General features: G+C 36.0%; 1 protein-coding gene and 1 long non-coding RNA gene across 2 annotated transcripts; one reads left to right on the plus strand and one right to left on the minus strand.

The window, feature by feature from the left end:
* Positions 1-913: 913 nt before the first annotated feature.
* Positions 914-19,053, plus strand: LOC129279399 (signal peptidase complex subunit 2-like). Its single transcript, XM_064111047.1, has 5 exons — positions 914-1,165; positions 3,474-3,551; positions 4,557-4,717; positions 5,816-5,950; positions 15,804-19,053. The coding sequence occupies exons 1-5, from the start codon at positions 1,139-1,141 to the stop codon at positions 15,988-15,990; spliced, it is 588 nt and encodes a 195-aa protein (XP_063967117.1). The 5' UTR covers positions 914-1,138; the 3' UTR covers positions 15,991-19,053.
* LOC129258793 (uncharacterized) lies at positions 8,552-14,058 on the minus strand. The gene is made up of 3 exons (XR_010296008.1): positions 13,968-14,058; positions 10,434-10,556; positions 8,552-9,825 (listed from the first exon to the last, which is right to left on the minus strand). It is a non-coding gene; the product is annotated as an uncharacterized LOC129258793 (long non-coding RNA).
* Positions 19,054-23,487: the final 4,434 nt, after the last annotated feature.

Raw genomic sequence — 23,487 nt, forward strand, 5'->3', positions numbered from 1 at the left:
TAGCAATTTTGCTCAGTGGATCGGCCGACCTTTTGGTAACTCTACCTATAACTATATACATGAGAAGCAACCTGTTGATTTTTTGTACAATTTCCTATTATGCGCCGACGACTTGAATAGAGACTGTTAGTTTTTTAGATAGGAAAAATTCGCATTTCGATTGTTGTTTGCTTGATTTCCACCGCAGTATTCGGACAGACGGAGTATCTTGGCCGAAATTTGGAGGTAAGCGTGAAAAAATCATTTTTATAAATAATTTTGAATATATTTTTAAAATTAAGTTAGTTGATAGATGAAAATTACGTAGACGTAGTCGTAGTGAATAAATCATTAAATGTAAAAATTTTGCCTTTGAGTTTGGCTTTGTTTTGGCATGTTATTCTCTCAGTCTCACATTCGTGTGATGAATGAAAACATCAAATTGCATTATGAAATCACATGCGTTGTGCGAGGTTAGTATAGCTAACCTCGCATGCATGTGTGAGTGCGACCAGCTCTCAGACTCAGGCTCTCAGCCTGTCAGTCTGCAGACTCCGCCATCCATATCCACAACTCGACACTGGCAGCAGGCTCCGACACATCTACGTATTCACGGCGTCACGCGGCCCGTCTCGGCCCGGTCGGGCTAGCCTGAGTCAGCGCTGCACGGCACGGTGTCCTATCCCCAGTTTGACCTGCTTTAAAAAGAATGTACCTTTTACATTAATAAAGTGATGATGATCATGAAAAATTAGATAAAGCTGGTATTGGAAATGTAGAGATTTCGGATACTTACTCTTTACATTTGTTGAGAAAACAGACTAAATATATTTTGCCTTTTCCCTCCTTGTCGCGAAGAAGAGCGTCAGTCAAAGTATTTCGTCGCTCAGTGACCTAGAGGCTCATGGGATAGCTTAAAAAGTATTCAATTTTTACTCTTCTAAGCGGTTTTCACGTGGAGGGCCATGGGGGGATTTAGTCGACGTGTCCTTAGCTCAATGTATTCCGGACTGCATGTGTAAAGTGAATGGAGGAGCGATATTGGCCATATGTTTTACACACATTACATTCAACAGAATAAAAGTCAAAACTGGTGCAATTTTACCCGTGCCTAGATTACGAAAATAGAGGATTTAGTGGAAAAACAAGTGCTCATATTATGTCAAGTGAACGTGGAGATACCTTGGTAAGAATAGAAATTTAGCTTTCTTTAAGTTTAATTAAGGTTCTTGACTCAAGTCTTTTTCAAAATTCAATTTCAATATAGGCCTAGGTCCCTATGTCTGAGTTGAAATAAAAATTGTTAACTTTGCCATTTATAATTTGTTATCCATGGAGACTAGCCAGGAGGCTCCTAGACTAGAGAGTAAAAATCATTTACTAACGTATGCTTACCCTCCACGGAGGTGCCAGGGATTGCGTCCTATTCATATGCGTGTGCCACAAAAAAAACTGAAACTTTTGCCCCTGGCTTAGACTCAGATTTCTAGTTCTACTTTCCTTCTAAAAAAGATCTAGCCCTAAGTCCTAACTAAGTCAGACTAAGTTAACTTCTAAATCATTGTAAATGGGATAAGTCTACAACTTCTTTTCCGAGATTAATATGACATTGATTTCATTTTTAAACAAGAATTCATCAACAAAACAAGAAAAATATGAAGAGACGCACTCGGTCAAGGGTTCATTACATGCCGCCGCGCATAGAAATAGAAGTCGTGTGTTGTGGACACAAGTGGGATCGCAGCACGTGCGACCCACTAGTTAGAAATCCACTGCCAAACGCGGTTCATGGTGCAAGGTTAGTATACTACTAACCTCGCAATACGTGTGAGTGGAAGAGACGGGGAAAACCTGCCGCGGTGTTTACGTCGCCATCATGTTTCTTTTGTTCTTTGCCAAGCTACGTGATGCATATTTCAAGTTTGCTTGAAAAAAAAAATGGAAAAAGGGTGGGGAAAAGAGGGAGAAAACAAAAGAAAACATATTTTTAAATATTAAATTTGGGCTTAGATTACCCTGGAGAAGTTAATTAAATGGCATCTTTTTTGCCATGAAATCAATGACAGCCCCCATATATTAAAAAGATAACTTGGCGCCATCCCAAATAAAATGCATCAGTGCAGAGTGCAATTGAATGACCCCCCAAAATTTTTAAAGGTGGTATATGTCAGTGTGGCTTGCCGTAAATACATTTTCTCTCAATGTGGACGGTGGCGGGCGGTGTGCAGAGAAGAACCTGCCTTCGTAGGACATGTCTAGAGGTGTCTTTCCAAGGACCATTCTTCGTATCGCCCAAATTGGCTTTGGGAAACAGTCTAGCAATATCTCGTTCTTTCGTAGAGCCATTCTACCAAACACCATTTTATGAAACAGGCCCCTCACTCCTGACCTTGGGCTTGACTTTCATGGCTTATGTCATGAAATGAAACTGGGCCCCAGATCATATTTTATGCAGCTGCAGTTGACTTGCATTCTAGATTTTATTGGGTGTCCAAACTTAGCACACATTTAAAAGATATTCGTCAGGGTATAGATCCTAATGCCATCACAAAACAAAATATTCTCATCCAAAACCATGAAAACCAATTGCATGCATGATGTAACCCGAGCATGTTGTAGTGTCAATTGTCAGGGGAGCTGGAGTGGATTACTGAAATACTATTCATAAATTCAATCAGGAAATGCAAATTTATCTTGGTATTCATCAAATTAGGTGCTGGTCCAAAAGTTGGGATTGTCCCAGAAAACAAGGATATCATCAAAAACCAAGACAAATCATTTCTTGATAAATTTAGATTGGATTGTCCTTCTATATGGGCCAGATTATGGGGACAGGTTTTTTTTTCACTTACCCCTGCAGGACATAGTTCAAGGCAATTACGGGGATTGAGAGTGCTAAAAATAGATTCAGTGACCTCAATTCCCCAAGTTCACTGTCTATTTTTCATGACTTGCCGCCTTCCAATAATCTTGTTATGAAACCTGATATGTTAATACCTTGACTAGCGCACTCAATTGACGTTGGCACTTGACAGGTGAATGAACTTTCCTATATTTCTTGTGTGGAGAAATCTTTGAAAACTGAGACGGTCCCTATAAACTGACCAGCGCCTCTAATGACCATGGATACAAAAAAGGAACTCTTCCCCAAATACCTAAGATCATGCAGTTTTCTTTTTTTTACGAAATCAACTTCTGAAGTATCTTATCCCACCCCTCTTCGCATAATATTTGGTCACTGACTTTGAAATGTATACATGTTGGTATTGGTATGGTATATGACCAGAAATGTTTTTCTGCGGGAATAGTTGGAAAATTTACAAAATTACTGATCATATATTTTAACCATATTTTTAGTTTTGAGAAAATAAAGACTTTCAAATGTGTTTTGGCCCTTTTTCATCGATGTTCAAAATTCTTATGTGAAGACTGTCTTTGGCATTTTTCATCAGTGGGCTTGTTATTTTGTATCTCTTCTCTTTTTTTTTTTCCAGATGGAGGAAGAGCCGTGCAGAGTGGATAAGTGGAACGGGACGGCGGTCAAGAACGCCTTGGATGATGATATCCGGAGGGTAAGATTCTCAAGATCTTCATTCAATCCAGCACACAACAGTGGAAAGCCAGCCATACATGTCTGTTCAAACTGTTTTCTAGATATCGTCGCCTTCCCGCACACAGGCCGCTTGTCACCTTCCCGCGAAAGGGCCGTTGGCGCGGACTTCGCGTCGGCTTCCCGCACAAAGGCTGTTAGCGTGCATTGTTCACAGCACGATAACGGCCTTTCTGTGGGAAGGCGACGTGCAATGCGCGCTAATGGCCTTTTTGCAGGAAGGCAACGATATGATGTAAATGCAGGCAACATTGTCTTGACAAGCAGTATGCTCCTCTTTGTTTACAAAGGGACATTGTGCAAATTTCCTGCATAAAAAATGATGGCATTGATGGATATCCTTAGCTGAGATTGATCAGATCAATCATAACTCTTTTTGAGACTCGACCCTGTTCTGACCTCCTTGAATATTGGTTATATCTTGAGTCGGTGCCTTTCCCAAATACAATTTTGTATAAAGGTCCTTTATTAATAGCTATAAGCAAATTAAATGTCCCATATGGCTCCCATTTCTACTAATAAACCCCATTGATTGGTTATCTACCGGGTAATTATTGGTAGTGTAAAAGTTGCATAACTTGCAAGTCCTTGCATTAGTTTCAGTCAAACCCTATTTGATCTACTCTTAGTTTGATTCCTTTACTTAAGATAGTTTTTGTTTTGATAACTTATTTGAAATTTCAACAATTATAGGGTGTTCACCCACTCTCAAATATTCTTTTAGTACTCCTTGCAAAATATTCTTCTTCTTCCATTGTACATGTAAGGACTGCTTCAAGATGCTGAACATAAAGCACTCACTGGTTGTCACTTGTTTTGTGTATGTATTGAAATTTTTACATACTGTTATTTCATATTTAAGCTTTATATGATAAATTTTGTTCAACACAAGTCTAATCGAAATCAAAGATAAAATTTATTTTGCACTATTTTAATATATGCTTTCAATATTTTGATTTCTGCACAGATATTCACCAAAGTGTTTGAATACGAAGAGAACCATTCTTTGATCGATAACCGTCTTGTCCTCTGCAGCGTAGCCTGCATGTTCGCCATCGTAGCTCTCATCTACGACTACCTCAATCCGTTTCCTGAATCCAGAACTGTCCTTGCCTTCTGTGTGCTAGCATATCCTTTACAAACCTCTTATTAATGTCAATTTGGGATGTCGCCTGTCAGTATCACAAACATGCAAATGAAACATGCTGAATACAGTATACAAATAATGCACGTAAGCGCATGCATGCAGGGCCAAATAATGAACGATGTGCGAGAAGAGCCAATGGATATACCGCACCGAGGTCCGCAGGACTGAGTGCGGTATATCCATTTGGCGAGTCGAGCACAGAGTTCATTATTTAGGTCCTCTATGCACAAGAATGCGTGCATTGTTTGTTTTATACAACCCCCCATGTTACTGAGTTGCCCCAAATGCTATATTTTATCTAAATTCTAGATAACTCTAGATAATTCCAGACCTCGCACTATCCTGCACTCTGACGTCAGTACTTTTGGTATGACGTCAGAGTGCAGGATAGTGCGTTTTGGATACAATAGTGCAATTCGCTGAATATCATGTGATCCGATTTGGACCAATCAGATTACAGAACATTCTTGGGAGTTGTATAATAGGTGATATATCACCCCCCCCCCCAATATTATTTTTTATGAGGTAGAGTGATTCTGACTAAAAAAATGAATTAATTTGCAACGAATTCAATCACAGCTGTTCACAAACCTTTCTGTTTTCTTCTTACTTTTGTTAAATATATTAATGTGATTTGATCTGACCATACACCCACTCAAACATATTTTTTCCCATAATCCCTCCATCCTTCTGCGCCTCGGAATAGTTACTAGATAGATGGTACATAATAAATGCTGTGTTTATTATATTATTATTAATATTACACTGTATATTGCTTTTACTCCAAACTCGAAGCTTATAGTTAGGCAAAATTTTAGGTTTGGTAAAATGATTCATGTATGTATTTTTCAACTGTACCGGTAAGTCAATTTCATTCGTCAGATTCTCCTTATTCTTTTGACAAATAAGGCTGCAAGTTTAATTTCATGAGTTAATTTCTATCTCAGAGAGATTTCGATCTTGTGTGTTGTGAGAGCTCTGAGGAGAACTAACAAGAAATAGAATAGGTTTGCATCATTCTAAGTTGAGTAGATTATTAATTGCATCATATAATTTCTATTCCTTGACGACCACTATACTTATTTTGCCATGATGTCATTGTTGACCTTGTATACGACCATGATAGAGAAGAATCACTTTTTGGTGACGAATCAGAAGGATCCTGCCGGTATTGACCCGAGTGATACCTGGTGTTGTGACTCCTATATGAAGAGGTAACTATTACCCATGCTCAGTTACCTCAGTTGTATTTCTACTTTTCTATTGATATTTACCCTAGTGACACCTGGGCAGCGTTTCATCAAGATTTTTGTCCGACAAGTTGTCAGATCTGACATCTTTCCTTGATTTTGATTGGCTGTGAGGCACTGTTACTATGGTAACTGTCGGATAAGAGGACTTGTCGGATAAAACATCCGACAAGTCCTGTCATGAAACGCTCCCCTGGGCTCCGTAACACAAAGATTAGCGATCAATCGCTAAATGAACTGACCAATCAATATCAATGTTACACCCACATTAGGTTTAAAATACTGACCAGGGACCAATCAGTGCGGTACTTTCATATTTGCAATTCATCGCAAACCTTTGTGTTACGGAGCCCTGAAGTAATTATCACTTACTTACCCATGCTCATACTTACTTGCTTGTAATGACCCTAGTGACACCTGAAGTAATTATCACTTACTTACCCATGCTCATACTTACTTGCTTGTTTTGTCCCTAGTGATACCTGAAGTAATTATCACTTACTTACCCATGCTCATACTTACTTGCTTGTTTTGTCCCTAGTGATACCTGAAGTAATTATCACTTACTTACCCATGCTCATACTTACTTGCTTGTATTGACCATGGTGATACCTGGGGGGGCGTTTCACAAAGATTTAATTATGACTTAAGTTGCACTTAAATGCAGACGCCTATCTGAAATGCAACACGCAATCTAATTGATCAATTTGCTGTCCTCTGTACATGATCTGACCAATGCGGTAATGCCTTTTATATCACAGACAACTAGGCATTTAAGTGCGACTCATACTTACTGTAAATCTTTGTGAAACACCCCCCAGGTGTTTTTACTCCTACATGGAGAGGTGATTTTCACTAACCTGCCCATGCTTAATTACCTAAGTTAGTTGTATGTACATTTAAATGAAACCAGGGCCCTGTTGCAAAAAAGTTTATGTATTGATTTATGTCATGATTTATGTCACGATTTATGTCATACAGCATAAATCATGACATAAACACAAATATTGACATAAATCCGTTGCATAAAGCTTTATGTCACAAATCACGACATAAAATCATGACATAAATCCATTTGAATGACATAAATTTATGTCGTGATTAAAATCAAGACATAAACGGCGGCTTTCCGCAATAAGTGACTTAAGGGAAATTTTACGATTATTTTTTATAATTATGCCCTTTGTAATTTTGATGATATATTGAGTTTTACTTGGAGTTTCGAAATAATTTTTGTGTCATTGGATAGCCTAAGATGTATTCTTTCAATATTAAAAAATATAATTATCGTAAATATTTCCCTTATTTTTATAAGCAAAGCTAGGCCTAAGCATAAAAGTTATTGTGCTTATTTTTTTAGGATAGGACATTTTCCTTAGAATAATATTATAATTTAATATATCAACGTCTCATGTTTTTCAAGCACCACCCCTCCCTCCCGAAATAATGATAATAACTTTGACTTTCAGTCTAGAATCGCCCCTTTTGTGCTTAATTCAGATGTGATTAAACAAGAAATTTGGTACACACATTGGATGACTTCAAGTCCGGTGTTGGCGTTGGTGTTGGAATTGCGATTGCTTCCCCTAGCTCCAAAACCTATTTTGTGTGTTAGAAATCATGTTGCCATGGTAACGGCATATTATATGACAAAAAATGGGTAAAATACTTTCAGTTTTAATTTCTTCATAAATTTTCAACCAATTCTCTTGGAATTTGGTTCACACATTGAGTGAGAGGTAAAGGTGTGAGAGACACATATTTTGTGTGTGTTGGAAGTTGTGTTGCCATGGTTACAACATATTATAAGCCCCAAATTGGGTAAAAATATATTGGTTCCAACTACTTGATTAGTTTTCAACCAATTCTCATGAAATTTGGCTCACACATTGGTCTCGAGGTAAAGACAAATACAGGACATTTTTTTACATGTGTCGGAAATCGTGTTGCCATGGTAACATTATATAATATGTCAATACCACTGTCACCCATCATTTATATTTTTTCATCTTTGAGCACCTGGCCATTTTCTGTCTATCTCTCTCTCATCAAATGTAATCCCCCCCCCCCCCCATAAAAAAATGCTTTATCCTCTTTTCCCCTTTCATTATCATCCTCCCTCCGAGATTGGCCCACTATCATTCTCGGAACTTATCTCTTCAATTCTCAATACATCTATCTCTGTTAATGACTCCTTCACATTTATAGTACTTTTTCTTTCCCTTTCCCATTCTACTTCACCTCGCCCCCCTTTCTCATTATTCCCTATATATATATATATCTTTGCATCTCTGGATCTTTCTCACTTTTATATGAATTTCCTTTTAATTTCTCGCCCTTCCTACTTCAAATCTTCATCTCAATCAATTATTTTCCTAATTTGACAATTTATGGGACAATATTCAGAGTTCATAAAAAAACAATCATACAATTTTCTACAAATATTAATTACTATTTTTAGTAGGGAAACAAGTGTGTTCTGAGGGGCAAATCATATTTTTTACCACACCCCACCCCCTCCCGATTCAATAAAAAAAAACGAACAAAGAGATGAAGCAAAAAGAATGACATTTTATGTAAATTTTATTACTTTTAAAATAAAATCACACTAAAATTTGTAAAACAATGTAATCTTGTTACCTGTCCCATGTCCTTTAATCATGACTGTATAAATATGATTCAAAGGTCAAATCCACCCCAGAAAATGTTGATTTAAATAAAAAGAGAAAAATCAAACTAGCAAAACGCTGAAAATTTCATCAAAATCGGATGTAAAATAAGAAAGTTATGACATTTTAAAGTTTTGCTTATTTTTCACAAAACATTGTATGCACAACTCAAACGAGACAGTCGATGATGTCCCTAACTCACTATTTCTTTTGTTTTTCATTGTTTGAATTATACTATATTTCTTTTTTTTTTAATAGATTTGACAATAAGGAACAACTTGACTGATCATATAGTATTAAACAATGCTCATTCCACATGTTCAGGGAGGAATTAATCGTTCTTTCACTTGACAATGAGGAGAAAAATTGAATATTCCATATTTCATATTATAAAATACCAAAGAAATAGTGAGTGGATGACGTCATCAGTCACCTCATTTGCATACCCACCAGAATGTGCATATAACTGTTTTGTGAAATTAAGCAAAACTTTAAAATGTCATTACTTTCTTATTTTACATCCGATTTTGATGAAATTTTCAGTGTTATGCTTGTTGGATTTTTCTCTTTTTATTCAAATCAACTTTTTGTTGGGGTGGACTTGTCCTTTAAAGAGGTACATGGATTCAAATAAAACATATTATTTATATCCTAAATGAATACAATACATGTACCTCAATCAAGTGTACAACTACAAACATGATACATAATAATACATCTTAAAAAACAAGAATAACTAAATCCTATTTTTATGCTTAATAAATATTTTCATTTAAAAGAGACAAATATTTATGTAATATCATGAAGAGGAACTCACAGTGATGTTATTTATTCTTCTCCTTTTCTCCTCTTCCACCCCTCCTCTTCTTTTTCTTCTTCATCTTCTTCTTTTCCTCCTCATTTTTGGTTGTCTTCTTTTCTACTTATAATTCATTTGTATTATTATGACCTATCATCATTAACATTATAATAATTTTATGATAACAATCATAAAGAGATATCCACAATGTCAATATAATGATTATTATCTCTGAAAAAAATGAAAATTAGTACTTTTGCTAATTTTCAAATCTTAAAGCGAATACTTCAGGGTACAACCAGATAGTTCCCTTGCCATGTGCAACCAGGTCCATGTCGTCACGTCTTCAACAGTCTTGACTCTTGAATAATCTGAAATTATAAGAATAATAAGTGAAAACAACTTTAGCAACTCAACTTTATAATAGTAGAGTGTTCACATACATGTGCATGTATGATGTATCTCTTCAAGATTATGAAAGAGCCTTTTGAGATTGCAATCACAGGCTTAAATAAAAAAAATGTATATAATGTAAAATAAAAAATGGGTTAATAGTCTCCGAATATTATTTTGTATACCCTTATATGGTTGTAAGAATATATTTCATTTCAATCAAGTCATTGGAGAAAATGTTCATATTTGGCGAAAAAATACAACAACACAAAATTGAGGTCAAGGTCATGTTTATGTTATCAACTTGCGACCTCTCCCTTCTACTCCTACCACTATTTTATTCCTAAATGCACTTATATTGTGTTTATGCTTGTAAGCTCACATTGTTAGTCTCTTTGTTGAGATGAATTGTATGAGATGAATTGTAAAAGAGATTCATATTTGAAAATGAATGATATATAACAGTACATCACATTTACAACCGCTCTTAAAAACAATAAAATAAATTAGAATAAATATTACCGTATAGTATACTTGTATTTACAAGTAGAATATTCAATAAACACAACTTTATATAAAAACTTACCTTCATACTAAAAGAGATTTCTTGTTCAATGGCACACAGTGGCAGAGTGTCTGGACTTCCATCTCCTTCCAGTTGCAATCCCCCTCTTTATTTCTACCTCTTCTCACCGTTTGTGTGGTTCAACTGTTAGGAAAGTGAATACAAAATTTTTAATAGTGACATATGAGAATGAATTCATATTTACATTTTGAATAAACAACTGAAGTTCCTTCTTTAAAAAAAACATTTTAATCATTACAGATTTTGTCAAATATATTTGACAGGGGTGTTGGGACAGTTTCAATAAACAACTGAAGTTCCTTCTTTAAAAAAAAACATTTTAATCATTACAGATTTTGTCAAATATATTTGACAGGGGTGTTGGGACAGTTTCACTGGCTATTTTCAGAACTGTGTAAAAATGAATTCTATCCATGAGTGCATTGAGAATACTAATCAAAGGCAAATAAGGTCTAGTCATTCAACCTTGAAATGGTTTGATGAAAACACTAAGAAGGTTCAAATTTGAACCTTAGGGGTTGGTACAATAAGGAGTGCCAATGAGCGCAATTATGCTCATTTGTGCACCTTTATGGGTGTAGCAGATTTGAACCATGTAATAAAGGTTAAAAGATTTGAACATTTTTAATGTTTAAGTAATACTATTATGCACCTTAAAAGGTAAAATGTTGCCCCTTTTATTGTGCAAACGAACATTTCTGGGTGCAAACAATAATGACAAGGTCAATTTTTGCACCTTTATCACTTAGGATGCAATATTGCAAGGAGAGTACAAGTGTTTCATTAAGGCTTCAAATTCCTTTTTTCTGTTAGAAAAATATGTTAGAAAAATGATTTACACACGCAATATGTGAATACTTCTAATGAAGATAGGTTTTGATAGGTAAGAAAATTGTAGGCCTTATAATTCTATTATTTATACAAAAATTTGGGATTTTTAAAAATTCAAATTGCCAAGGTTTTTTTTTCTAAAAAAAAGCACCCCTTTAATAATTTATCTGAAAAATCCTTTAGAGTAAATAGGTAAAGGAAATAGAAAATAGTATAAAAAATTCTTCATAACAGTCACCAAGAGAATTTCAATTATCATGGTTATTTTTATCCACAGATCAGAAACCAAATCTTGTAGTTACCGGTAATGGAAATGCCTTTTCTCCAAACATATTACTTGTGCATTGGTTTAAAATTAATAGAAAAGGCATTTGATAAGGTTTTTAACCTGTTAAACAAATCAAAGAACTAAAATGTGCACTATATCCTCAGAAGTGTATTAAACTTAGCAAACAGGTAGCTTGTCTACAGGCCAGCAGCCAGCTTGCAGAGAATATATTCAAATCAGAAAACACAGAGGATACATACATGTAGATCTCTTTTTTTTTTACTGCATGTTCAACTCATTGCTTTTGTTAAAAATTGGAAGAGTCTAAAATATAAATCGAAGATGTACATTAATATCTATATTAGATATCAACATACAATGTAGTCATCAGTCTCATCAGACAAGTTTTTTGTGAAATTACATGTCTTTTCAGTTCAGTGTTTAAATTAATTAGTTCAGTGCGTAATTCTTCCCCCCCCCCCTTCTTTCCCATCCTGTTCAGTAGTCTCCAGTCTTTGTTAACACAGAGGGTGTCCCAGGGTTTTCTATATTATTTTATCACAATACACACCAATCATTTCATTTTTTTTTTTGCTTAACAGAGAGGGACCCCCCCCCCCCCCAACTCGCTCCTAGGGCTAGGGTCTAATACTCTACATGTTATTGTAGTGCACATCTTCCAACTGATGAATCTTGACTAGATCTAGGCCTCTACCCCTGTCATTAGAAAACAATATTAGAGCTAGACTACCCTATTCCATAGCTCTATCATAAACCCAGGGGGCTCCACCACCGTAGCGTAGGCAGCAGAGGCCCCGCCTTCCAAAGGTCTAAGTTAGAACCTACAGTACTAGACTCAATTTGAATTTTAATGTCAGAGTTAAGAAGCCAGGCTAAAGATTAGACATAGAATGGATCTAGAGTAACATTTGTAGTTCTAGTAGATCCATAGTGTTAGATAATCTATGATAGATAGGCCCTACAAATGATTAGCTTACTAATGATGCAAAGACAGTTTCAATTTTGGGCCCTAGAATATACAAATAAATTACAAGCAATCGCTCGTTCTGCCTGAGCTACATCTATTTCAGATCTCTTGTATTGCTAAACTAGATTGGGTCCCGAATTAGGTCTCGATTTTGATCTATAATAAAAGCATGAATGGAAGAAACCCAAGCCAGACCCGGTCCAGGGGCAGGGCTGCACCACCTCATTCCCTGGCCAGAACCAAGGCCCAAACCGGGGTAGGCCTACATGTAGATCTAGTAAAGCAGTAATCCAATGGTAGAGCCAGCTCGGCTAACCAAGACAAATTAAAATTTCTTAGATCTAGATCTAGACCTGGGAGGTCTAGTGACTAGTCTAAGTCTAACTAAGACCCTAGATAGAAAACTAGATCAGAATATATCTACTGACTACTGCAGATCTAGACTAGAACTTAAATAAAAGGGGCCAAGCTAATATAGCTCATATAGGCTTTGGGCCTGGCCCTGTCTACCTCAGGCGAGGGCTCGTATACTATAGGCTCCAATACACTTCACTACCGCTACCCTCCACTCAACCTATCTCATTTGTATCTGATAGTGGAGCGGACGGTAGCGGTAGTGAAGTACGTACTATCTATAGTGGAGCCTATACATGTACGAACCCTCGCTTGAGGTAGGCCATACCTAGGCTCTACTCTCTAGCCTAATTCTTTTTTATCTACTAACATAGGCTCTGTTATAACTTATTATAGGTCTGGCCTGGCTAGGCCCTAACTTATTCTTACTTAGTTTGTCTTAGACTTTACTGAGGGCTAGAAAGTCTAGGGCCTGGCTCTGACGCGACGGTCAGTGAGTGACAGAGCTGGATAGACTCTAGTCTAGGCCCTAACTAGAGGGTCTAGACTAGTCTAGTCGAATCTAACATTAGGCCTAGACTAGATCTAACTTGTTAACGTTAGAATTTAGACTCTAGAAAGACTACCAATATACTGACTAGATTTAGAATTTTCCAGAAAGGGCGGGGGTGCTCTAAAAAAAACCTTAAAAATCAATGTCTAATATGTCGTGAAGATGAATTAAAACTGTTTTCTGTCGGTGTTCATTCCACGCATGTTCATCCGACATGCATGTTCATCCGACACGCATGTTCATCCGACACAGGAACCTTAAAAATAATGTCCAATGTCGTGAAGATCATTTAAAACTGTTTTCTGACGGTGTTGATTCCATGCATTATTTGTCTGTGTCAGACGCCGGAACCTCCGGCTAGCACTGCCGGCGTTGTACGGCTAAAAGCAGCCGGAGAGTTTACAAGCAATCATTGCATAAAATTGACGGCGATAATGATTAATTTAAAATATCTCTTTATACTAAGAAACTTTAATTTTTAGTCAGAACGTGAGATAGATCTATTATCTATGATATATAACAATGAAATTGGATACATACCAAAATATGCCTCTATCCCGTCAAAATGGGAAGCCGATGACCCTTTTTCGCAAGAACTTGCTGCGGCTGAAAAATGACAACTTATGCCAAGTTTACGTCAACAGGCTCGTTCATGACTATTCAGTTTATGTAATGATGATTAAATCGCGTCATAAGCTAAAACAATACATAAATATTTTTATGCAACAGAATTTATGTCAACGGCATAAGCTATGCATGATTTTATGTCATGATCGAAATTTATGTCATTATGACATAAATTTTTTTGCAACAGGGCCCAGATATTGTGACTTTTATATGAAGAGAGCACAATGATACTAAATGATGTCATAATAAACTGCATTTAAAGGTCAAGTCCACCCCAGACAAATGTTGATTTGAATAAACAGAGAAAAATCAAACTAGCAGAACGCTGAAAATTTCATCAAAATCTGATGTAAAAAGAAAGTTATGACATTTTTAAGTTTCTAATATTTTTCACAAAATAGTGATACATGTATGCACAACTCAGTGACATGCAAATGAGACAGTATACAAATAGCGAATAGGCATGAGTGCGATGGTGCGAAATCTCGCACCATTGCATGAATAAGAATATTCGCTATTTGTGTTGTACAACGCCTCGGAATTTAGCGAAATTATGAAAAAAAAGAGGTGTCCGAATTCCCTGCAGTAATCTATGAAAAATGGAGCATAAAAATTGAAAGCAAAAAGCAAAATCCCACAAGCGCACATGACCTTGGGCAGCATTGCGCATTAAGCCAGCAGGCTTATACGCGTATTGCACCTTCATTTTTACTGAGCGCAATGAATTAAATCGTATTGTGACGTCACCTCCTAAAGCCGTGCAACGGTACATTTTGGATGGTACGTCTTGTGTGCAACGGTACAAATGTTTGATATTCATCCTCCCATTTGCTCATGTACAACATGCTTAGAAGGCGTTGTACAATCAATGATGTCCCTCACTCACTTTCTTTTGTTTTTTATTGTTTGAATTAGACAATATTTCATTTTTTACAGATTCGACAATAAGGACCAACTTGACTGAACCATATAGTATTAAACAATGCTAATTCCACATGTTAAGGGAGGAATTATCCGTTGTTTCACTTGACAATGAAGAGAATATTAGAATATTTCGTATTTCATATAATAAAATGCAAAAGAAATAGTGAGTGGATGACGTCATCAGTCTCCTCATTTGCATACCGACAAGGATGTGCATAATAACTGATTTGTGAAATTAAGCAAAACTTTAAAATGTCATAAATTTCTTATTTTACATCTGATTTTGATGAAATTTTCAGTGTTGTTCTTGTTGGATTTTTCTCTTTTTATTCAAATCAACTTTTTGTTTGGGGTGGATTTGTCCTTAACGTTACATGACTTGCTCATAAAAGTAAGGTGGGATGGGTGTGATAGATAGTAATAATTATTTTGGATGACTATATATCATGCAATACCAGAAATATTCCACTCGTTAGGGACAATATTACACTCGTCTGCTATTCGTGGAATATTGGCCCTAACTCCTGGAATATTTCTGATATTCCAATCTGAGCCATCCAATATAATGTAATTATTTCAGCATTCATTTTAAACCATGAACTATGCCTTTTCCTCCATATCATGCATCCCAATGAACCAACTTCTTTGAAGCCCCTCCTATTTCGGTCATCATTGTCTAAATTTAAACCATAAACTATGCCTCCTCAACCAGATCGCATGGTTCAATCAACCACCTACTTTTGGAAACCCCTCCCGGGCCTCCCCATCCCCCGTTCAGGTCAACATTATCTCAAACCTCTCCCCACTTTCGTTAATTCCCTGCAGGTTCGACGACGAGTACAATCTTGTTCTTCAGTTTGAGGATGGGATATCAAAGGAGAAAAGAGAAAGCAGCATCACAAAATCGGTCGGGGCCTGGTTTGATGAGAGTGGTCTGCTTCTACATGACCGTTTCCAAAGTGATGTATGTAAGCTGCACGATAGTTTGTTGGCGGAGAAGAAAGACAAGTAGTCCCCCCCCCCCCCACATTTCATCTTGTTAGGTGGTAATACTCATAGCCATGGTTTTTAATTAATCCTAGGTTAACTTTGACTACAGATTTATGGAGTGCTAGTTGCCAACCAATAAACTTTTAAAGGGAAATGAAACCTTTGGAACAAGTTGGCTTGTGTGAAAACAGAAATATCAAAGAATAAGAACAAAGAAAGTTTGAGAAATATCGGACAAATGAGAAAGTTATTAGCATTTGAATATTGCAATCACTAATGCTATGGAAATTCTCCCACTGGCAATGCGACAAGGATATATGATGTTACATGTGAACAACTTTCCCTTTGATCGACTCTAAAAAAAACCAAAATGTCTCTTTTTGCTTTTTCTTATGGTGATACAAACTCTTCATCCATGATGTATTCTTTGAAAATCTATATTACATGCTCTCCTATAGAAAGAACACATGATCTACTGATAGATGTGATAAAAGAGGCAGTTTAAGTGAAATATATACTAAAGTAATGGGGAGAGTTGTTCACAAGTAACATCACGCATCTTTGTCGCATTGCCAATGGGAGCATCTCCATAGCATTAGTGATCGCAATATTCAAATGCTTATAACTTTCTCATTATTTGTCTGATTTTTCTAAGACTTTCGTTGATCTGTTCCTTTGATTTTTCTATTTTCACACAAGCTATCTTGTTCCAAAGGTTTCATTCTCCTTTAAGTAAAAGTTGTTATCAGCCTTCAGCAAAAAGCAGTCCCCCAAAAAAATTGTGTTGTGAAATGAGACGAATATGTTTTATTCAGAATGCAATTACTTGCAAAAGTTTCTTGTACCTTATCTTTATCATGATTATTGAAGGATTAAGTTGAAACCCAGCATTCCATAGAAGCATGGACTATATTTCTTGTTTATTCTTTGGTTGAACCAAGGTTTAATTATCAGAATACCTATATTTGCCTTTACTTTAGAGAATGAGTCATTCCTGTTTTACAGTCGGCCATCTTTGGATTTCATTGGAAGTGAAATATGATTTGCTGGATAGTTCTCATTGGCATCATGTTTATTTCACATTTTTTCTTCACCAGTAGTATCATTAAGTCCAACTATTTATTTAGATGTAATACTGTACATCTGAAGCTCTTAGGGGGTGTTGCAAGGAAATATTTGCAATCAATCACAAATTTCAGATGCAGATTTACAAACGGTACATCGATTTTAACTGGAGCAAATCAAATTATATTTGTTGATGTATGAAGCAGACCATTGATCAATTGCAAATTTGCGATGAAATAGATTAATTTTAATTGATTTGAGGATGTGAAATTGACTTGCGATCAATTGCAGGTTTCTTGCAACACACCATTAGAGTGCCTAGTGTGTGTTTCAACCAATTGCATTTATTGTTATCAAACGTTATTTCCACAGAATCAAGATAATGTATTTCAGATGTATGATCTCAACATATTGTGTATTTTAATGTAAATGCAGTGTCAGCTGAAGCATACAGTACGTTGTAAATCTATGTGTACGGTAGACTCTACATAACTTGTACTTCCTGACCAAGGTGCTACATAAGAACTTGCCCGATTTCCTGGGGCAAGTAAAAGTTAGAGTCGGGCAAGTGTTTTTAAGTAAAGACCAAAACTACTTGCCCGAATTGGGCAAGCAAAATTCACACAGTAGAAAGCTAAATTCTCACAGTAGAATGACCAAAATTAGGGTCGATATATGATTTTGACCCTAATTTTGGTCATGGCAGGCAAGATAAAATCACTTTGGAAAAAGAAATGCAATAACAAGGTAGATCAGTTCATGTCAAAAGAGAGAAAAAGGACAATGGTTTACAAAACCGCAAAACTTTCTTTTGAAGAGGTACATGTAAAACTGTTTTTTCAAGGATTTTTTCGGGCAAGTGAAATAGATTTTTGGGCAAGTATATTCCAACTATTTGAAAATTTACTTGCCCGACCGGGCAAGCGCTTCTAATGAGTTATGTAGCACCCTGCTGACATATAAGAATCTTTATTTCAGACCAGAATATGCATTTTTAAAAAATAACATTGCCCTTTAAAAGGTCGAATGAACCAGCAGACTAAAGAGTTCCCACCTCAAGTACATATGTGCACAATGCACATACAGGTTTTTCATGTTAAAGGAGAATGAAACCCTTGAAACCAGCTGAATCCATATCAAAGAGAAAAATCAAAGAAACATATTGTTGAAAGTTTGAGGAAGATTGAATGAATAATAAGAAAGTTATGAGCATTCGAATATTGAGATCACTAGTGCCATGTAGATCCTCCCAACGGCAATGCGACCAAGATCTGTGATATCACACACGTACAACTCCCTCATTACTTTAGTACTTATTTCACTTATATTCTCACTTTTATAGAGTCTATCACAAGGTGAGGTGTTCTCTTTATGAGATGACAAGTACAGAGGTTTCACAACATTATATCATTGATGAATCGTTTGTCATATGATTAGAATGAGCAAAAAGAGATGTTTTGGGGTATATTTTCAGTGTCCAAATGGGAGAGTTGTACGTGTGTGACATCACAGATCTTGGTCGCATTGCCAATGGGAGGATCTCCATAGCATTAGTGATCTCGTCATTCAAATGCTCATAACTCTTTTATTGCTAGTCCTATTTTTCTCAAAGTTTTGTTGATCTTATTCTTTGATTTTTCTGCTTTCACAAAAGCTAACTTGCTCCAAGAGTTTCATTCTCCTTTAAGATACCAATTTTACTTGAACTACAAATACTTGATGATTAATTGATTTGTTAAACTACTGTTAAATTACTATTTCATTGGAATGGTTTGAGGATATGAATGTAATGCAGGAACAAATTCTGTGTGTAATTTCCATGGATATGTTCCGGTCGGTTCTGATATGGGTTTTAGTTAGCTTCTTTTACTTGAGCCTCCATTGCTCAGAATATGTACAATTATACGAGGCAATTTCCTTTCTATGTAGTAGGTAATTCATATACTTTGTTTTACTTGTTTTGTCAAATTGTTCCTTCATTTGTTTTGTCAATAAATTGTTGCTCCATTCCACAATTCAATATTAATTTGTATTTGATATATTCTTTTGATTTTTGATAAATTTGGGAGGCAAGGGCTGTAAAGTTTATAGGGAAAGGATATTACGGGATCCATCCACTAGAAGAGGCTTGCTATTCAAAATCAAAGAAAAGGGTCGCTAGCAATAATTTGCAAGAGGAGTTGTCAATAATAAGGATCTCAATTCATATTATGGGAAACAGATTTAATGTATGATCAGAGGCGGATCCAGGATTTTCCAAGGGGGGCACATTTTCCCGAGGAAAAATTATGACAAGCAAAAAAAAAAGAAAAAAAGGTCCTCACTTGTGTATGAATGACATATTCCCATCAAAATATATGTTGTGACTTTCAAAAGGGGGGGGGCACACATGTGTAAATAAAGCATATTTACATTAAATTTTTGATTATGACTCTAAATAGGGGGGAAGGCACAGGCCGAATGTGCCCCCCCCCCCCCTGGCGGATCCGCCACTGTGTTTGACATTCATAACTAAGTATGATTTGAGTCACTATAATGGACCAAAAATACAAGGGTCACTATTCTTTATAAAAATAACTCCTGAAATTAGCAAACCTCTTATGAGTAGTGGCCCCTTTCTCTGCTTATGACCAGAGACCCTCATTCCATGTTATGACTAATGGTCATTATTAGTTACCCTCAATTTATGTTACAATTAGTTGCCCTTCAGTTACATGATGAACTTTGATTATGAATTATGAATAGAAATCCCTATGACTGAGGAGTGACCCTCCTTGTGAATTATGAATACATTTAGGTGTTTCATAAAGCTATTTTATAACTAACAACTGGATAACCATTTCTTGTGCCAAATGACATATATATACATATACATGCATCCTTATGAAGGACATGTTCCAATCGATCGTAAAGTTGTGCATAACTTTACGAACAGGTTTCTGAAACACCCACCAGGGGCCGTTTTCATAGAGTTACAACTGTTGTAACTTTGCCATTATCTCGACTACCATGGTAACCTTGATTTTGATTGGCTGCTGAGCCCTGTTGCCGTAATGGCAGTTACAACAGTTGTTTAACTCTTTATAAAAGGGCCCCCTGATCCCCTTTCCATTTTGCGACTTCTGACCCTTCATATTAGATTTGAAGGACCCTGATTTGGATTATGAACAGCAATTTTATGATTAATGACCCTCATAGTGAATAATGAAAAGTGACCCCCTTTCTGTTTTATGACCAGCAATCATTTGGGTATGGGAACTTACGAGTTCTTCCTAGCGGCTCTTATGAATATCGTCATTATGACCTGTGGGCATTCTCTAATTTCAGAGCCCTTCAAACCTTCCCCTGAAATCTACCCACACAAAAATCATTTCTTCATAAATTATAGAGATGGATTATTAAATTCTACCCTCAATATGGCCGTCTGCACCCTCCCGAGTTTTCAAATTAGCGCGCTATTTCTGATCCGGCATATTATCCCGATCTGAACAATCTCGAGATTATTTGCAATGGAGACGCAATTATCGCGCTAGTTCGTAGAATTAATCTCGAAATTATTTGCAAAAATAGCACGCTATTTTACGAATTATTGCGCTAATTCGTAGGTGCAGACGCACTCGGGATTATTTATTAACGGCGTCAGACCATAATGCATCGATGCCTCGCTCGAGCAGGAATCGCTCTTGCGATGGTGGAGACAGGGTTTCTTGAATCTCGAGATTAATCGCGAAGAGGGCCGATCGGGCTAAAATCTCAAGATTGAGCAAACTCGGGATGGTGCAGCACCGCCTAATGTGGCATGAGTAAATTTCTTGTCGATGGAGAACAATGTTTAAAAGAATCTACACACTGAGCTAGTCATTAAGAATTGACATACACATAATCATTGATATGATATTTATATTACTTTTATTGCTAAATTATAGACTCTATATGATTATACCAGTTGGAATGTAGAACAGCATTGACACACTTCAAAACATTAGCAGCACAAATTCTCAAAAGTTGTATTGAATGATTTGAATCCATGGTCTAAAATATTTTATATAGATTTCATGCACTGATTATGCTTTATTCGGCATGCATATTGAGAGCGCATCAAATGAGGATTTTATCTCAGCATACTAAATGCCACCCCTTCCACTAGGTTGGTGAGTGATCTATTTATGTCAATTAATTAACAAAGCCAGTAGACCTGTTGGGTGTTTCATAAAGCTGTTTGTAAGTTAAGAGTGACTTTAAGAACGACTGGTGAACCTTTCTTATGCGCTAAATAATTACCAATGAACATTTAATGGTGAATATCATTTACCACAAGAAAGGTTGGTTGGTTGGTGTTGGAGTTAAGTTGGCGCTCTTCAATCTGGTAGATTATCTGCGCCAGGTCGTTTCCGAGTTAGTTGCTTAATTCCCGCATCAATGTCCTCGGCGTTAGACTAGTCTGACCTGTCATATAGCAAGGTGCAATATAATTATGATTAGTTATACCACCACCATTAAATGTGCGTTTTTGTACTTCATAGTATGCAAACTTATATAAGAAGCTAGGTCGAAGCTCAATTTTAGTAGTCTAAGAATTATCACTAATCATCAGAACAAAAGGATGAGAGAGAGAGAGAAAGAGATGGAGAGAGATCAGTGGAATATTCTTATTCCAATCTCTTTGTTTTTTTCACGTAATTCAGAAAGGATCACCAGTCGTTCTTAAAGACACTCTTAACTTACGAACGGCTTTATGAAACGACCCCGTTAGGATAAACTAGTTGACTCATTAATGCTGTAACCTTAAAAACATTTATAAATTCAGCATGTTGTGATAAAAGCCTGCATTCCTTATTGGATGCTCTTAAAGGACAAGTCCACCCGAACAAAAAGTTGATTTGAATAAGAAGAGAAAAATCCAACAAGCATAACACTGAAAATTTCATCAAAATCGGATGTAAAATAAGAAAATTATGACATTTAAAGTTACGCTTAAATCCACAAAACAGTTATATGCACATCCTGGCTGGTATGCAAATTGGCAGACTGATGACATATCATCCACTCTCTATTTCTTTTGTATTTTATTATATGAATTGTGAAATATTATAATTTTCTCCTCATTGTCAATGATACAACGATTAATTCCTCCCTGAACATGTGGAATTAGCATTGTTTAATACTATATGGTTAAGTCAAGTTGGTCCTTATTGTCAAATCTATAAAAAATTAAATATTGTATACCGGTAATTCAAACAATAAAAAACAAAAGAAATAGTGAGTGATTGACATCATCGACTGAGTCACCTACAGTGTAGTTGTGCATATCACTGTTTTGTGAATAATAAGCGAAACTTTAAAATGTCATAACTTCCTTATTTTACATCCAATTTCAATGACATTTTCAGCACTATGATAGTTTGATCTTTCTCTATTTATTCAAGTCAGTATTTTCCTGGGGTGGACTTGACCTTTAACTCTACAAAGCTTAATCATTTGGGCATTTTCACCACAGATGGACACAGAGGCAAAAAAATCAAGTTGATATTCATGTCAAATGCTTTATGTTTTTTAATAATACAAGACCTGAAGTTTCTGAGACAAAATTTTTTTCCGACTCTGGCAGCCATTTTTTTTTTCAAAATGGCTGCCAAAGTATGGATAAAAATTAGTGCTGAAAATAGTATATTGATACATAATTTGTTTTGACAGATTTTTAAAGAACAGGTTTGATCATGATGTTTTCGCCTGTGATTTAGCTTGCTATTATAACACTTTTTAAAATCCCACAGAAAGAAACACCAGTAATTCATTCATCTGATAAAAAAACATTGATGAAATATGTGATATGGTATGTAATGTCAGTTACCGAAAACATGAACTTTTTTTTCTCTTTTCTTGGAAAAGAGGATAAATTATATGAAACTTGGTAGATTTCCTCTCGGTAACACACCTCCCTTCTACACTTAAAATTAAAGATTACCAATTAACAATGAAGCCATAGGGTACCATTGAATATATGTAATGTCAGTTACCAAGTGGAAAATTTAATGTCAGTTACCGAGATGTAATGTCAGTTACCATGATAAAACGTTGGTTACCAATATTGAAATGCAAATATGTGGTCAATTTTATGGTGAAGAAGTATTGTATACTTGGTATTCAAGTCTTTCACTTTAAAAGTCACACCAGAAGGAGCTTGCTATTGTATTGCCTAAATCTGCAATATTTTTTTAAGCTTAACATTGTGATGAAGGGGATTTCCAGGGTCCCTTTTTTAGTTTCTAGGATTCTTTTGAGCATTGCCTCGCTAAAAGTAAATTCCTGGGGCGGTATTCTGAGGTCATTTTATCTTTAAAGTATTTTATTTTATCTCTTAAAATGAAATTGGTATTCTGAGATGACATTTATCTCTCAGATAAAATCCAAAATTTTATCTTGCGTATTTACGATGATACGCAACAGAGCAGTG

Source organism: Lytechinus pictus, chromosome 16 (genome assembly GCF_037042905.1).
Source record: "Lytechinus pictus isolate F3 Inbred chromosome 16, Lp3.0, whole genome shotgun sequence".
In the NCBI taxonomy this organism is placed as follows: domain Eukaryota; kingdom Metazoa; phylum Echinodermata; class Echinoidea; order Temnopleuroida; family Toxopneustidae; genus Lytechinus; species Lytechinus pictus.

Excerpts from the sequence above, each read along its gene's own strand:
- LOC129279399 (XM_064111047.1), top strand. The coding sequence starts at position 1,139 with ATGTCAAGTGAACGTGGAGATACCTTG. Across the intron at positions 1,166-3,473 it reads GTGAACGTGGAGATACCTTG|ATGGAGGAAGAGCCGTGCAG; the intron begins GTAAGAATAGAA and ends TTTTTTTTCCAG. Across the intron at positions 4,718-5,815 it reads CTTGCCTTCTGTGTGCTAGC|TTATTTTGCCATGATGTCAT; the intron begins ATATCCTTTACA and ends CGACCACTATAC.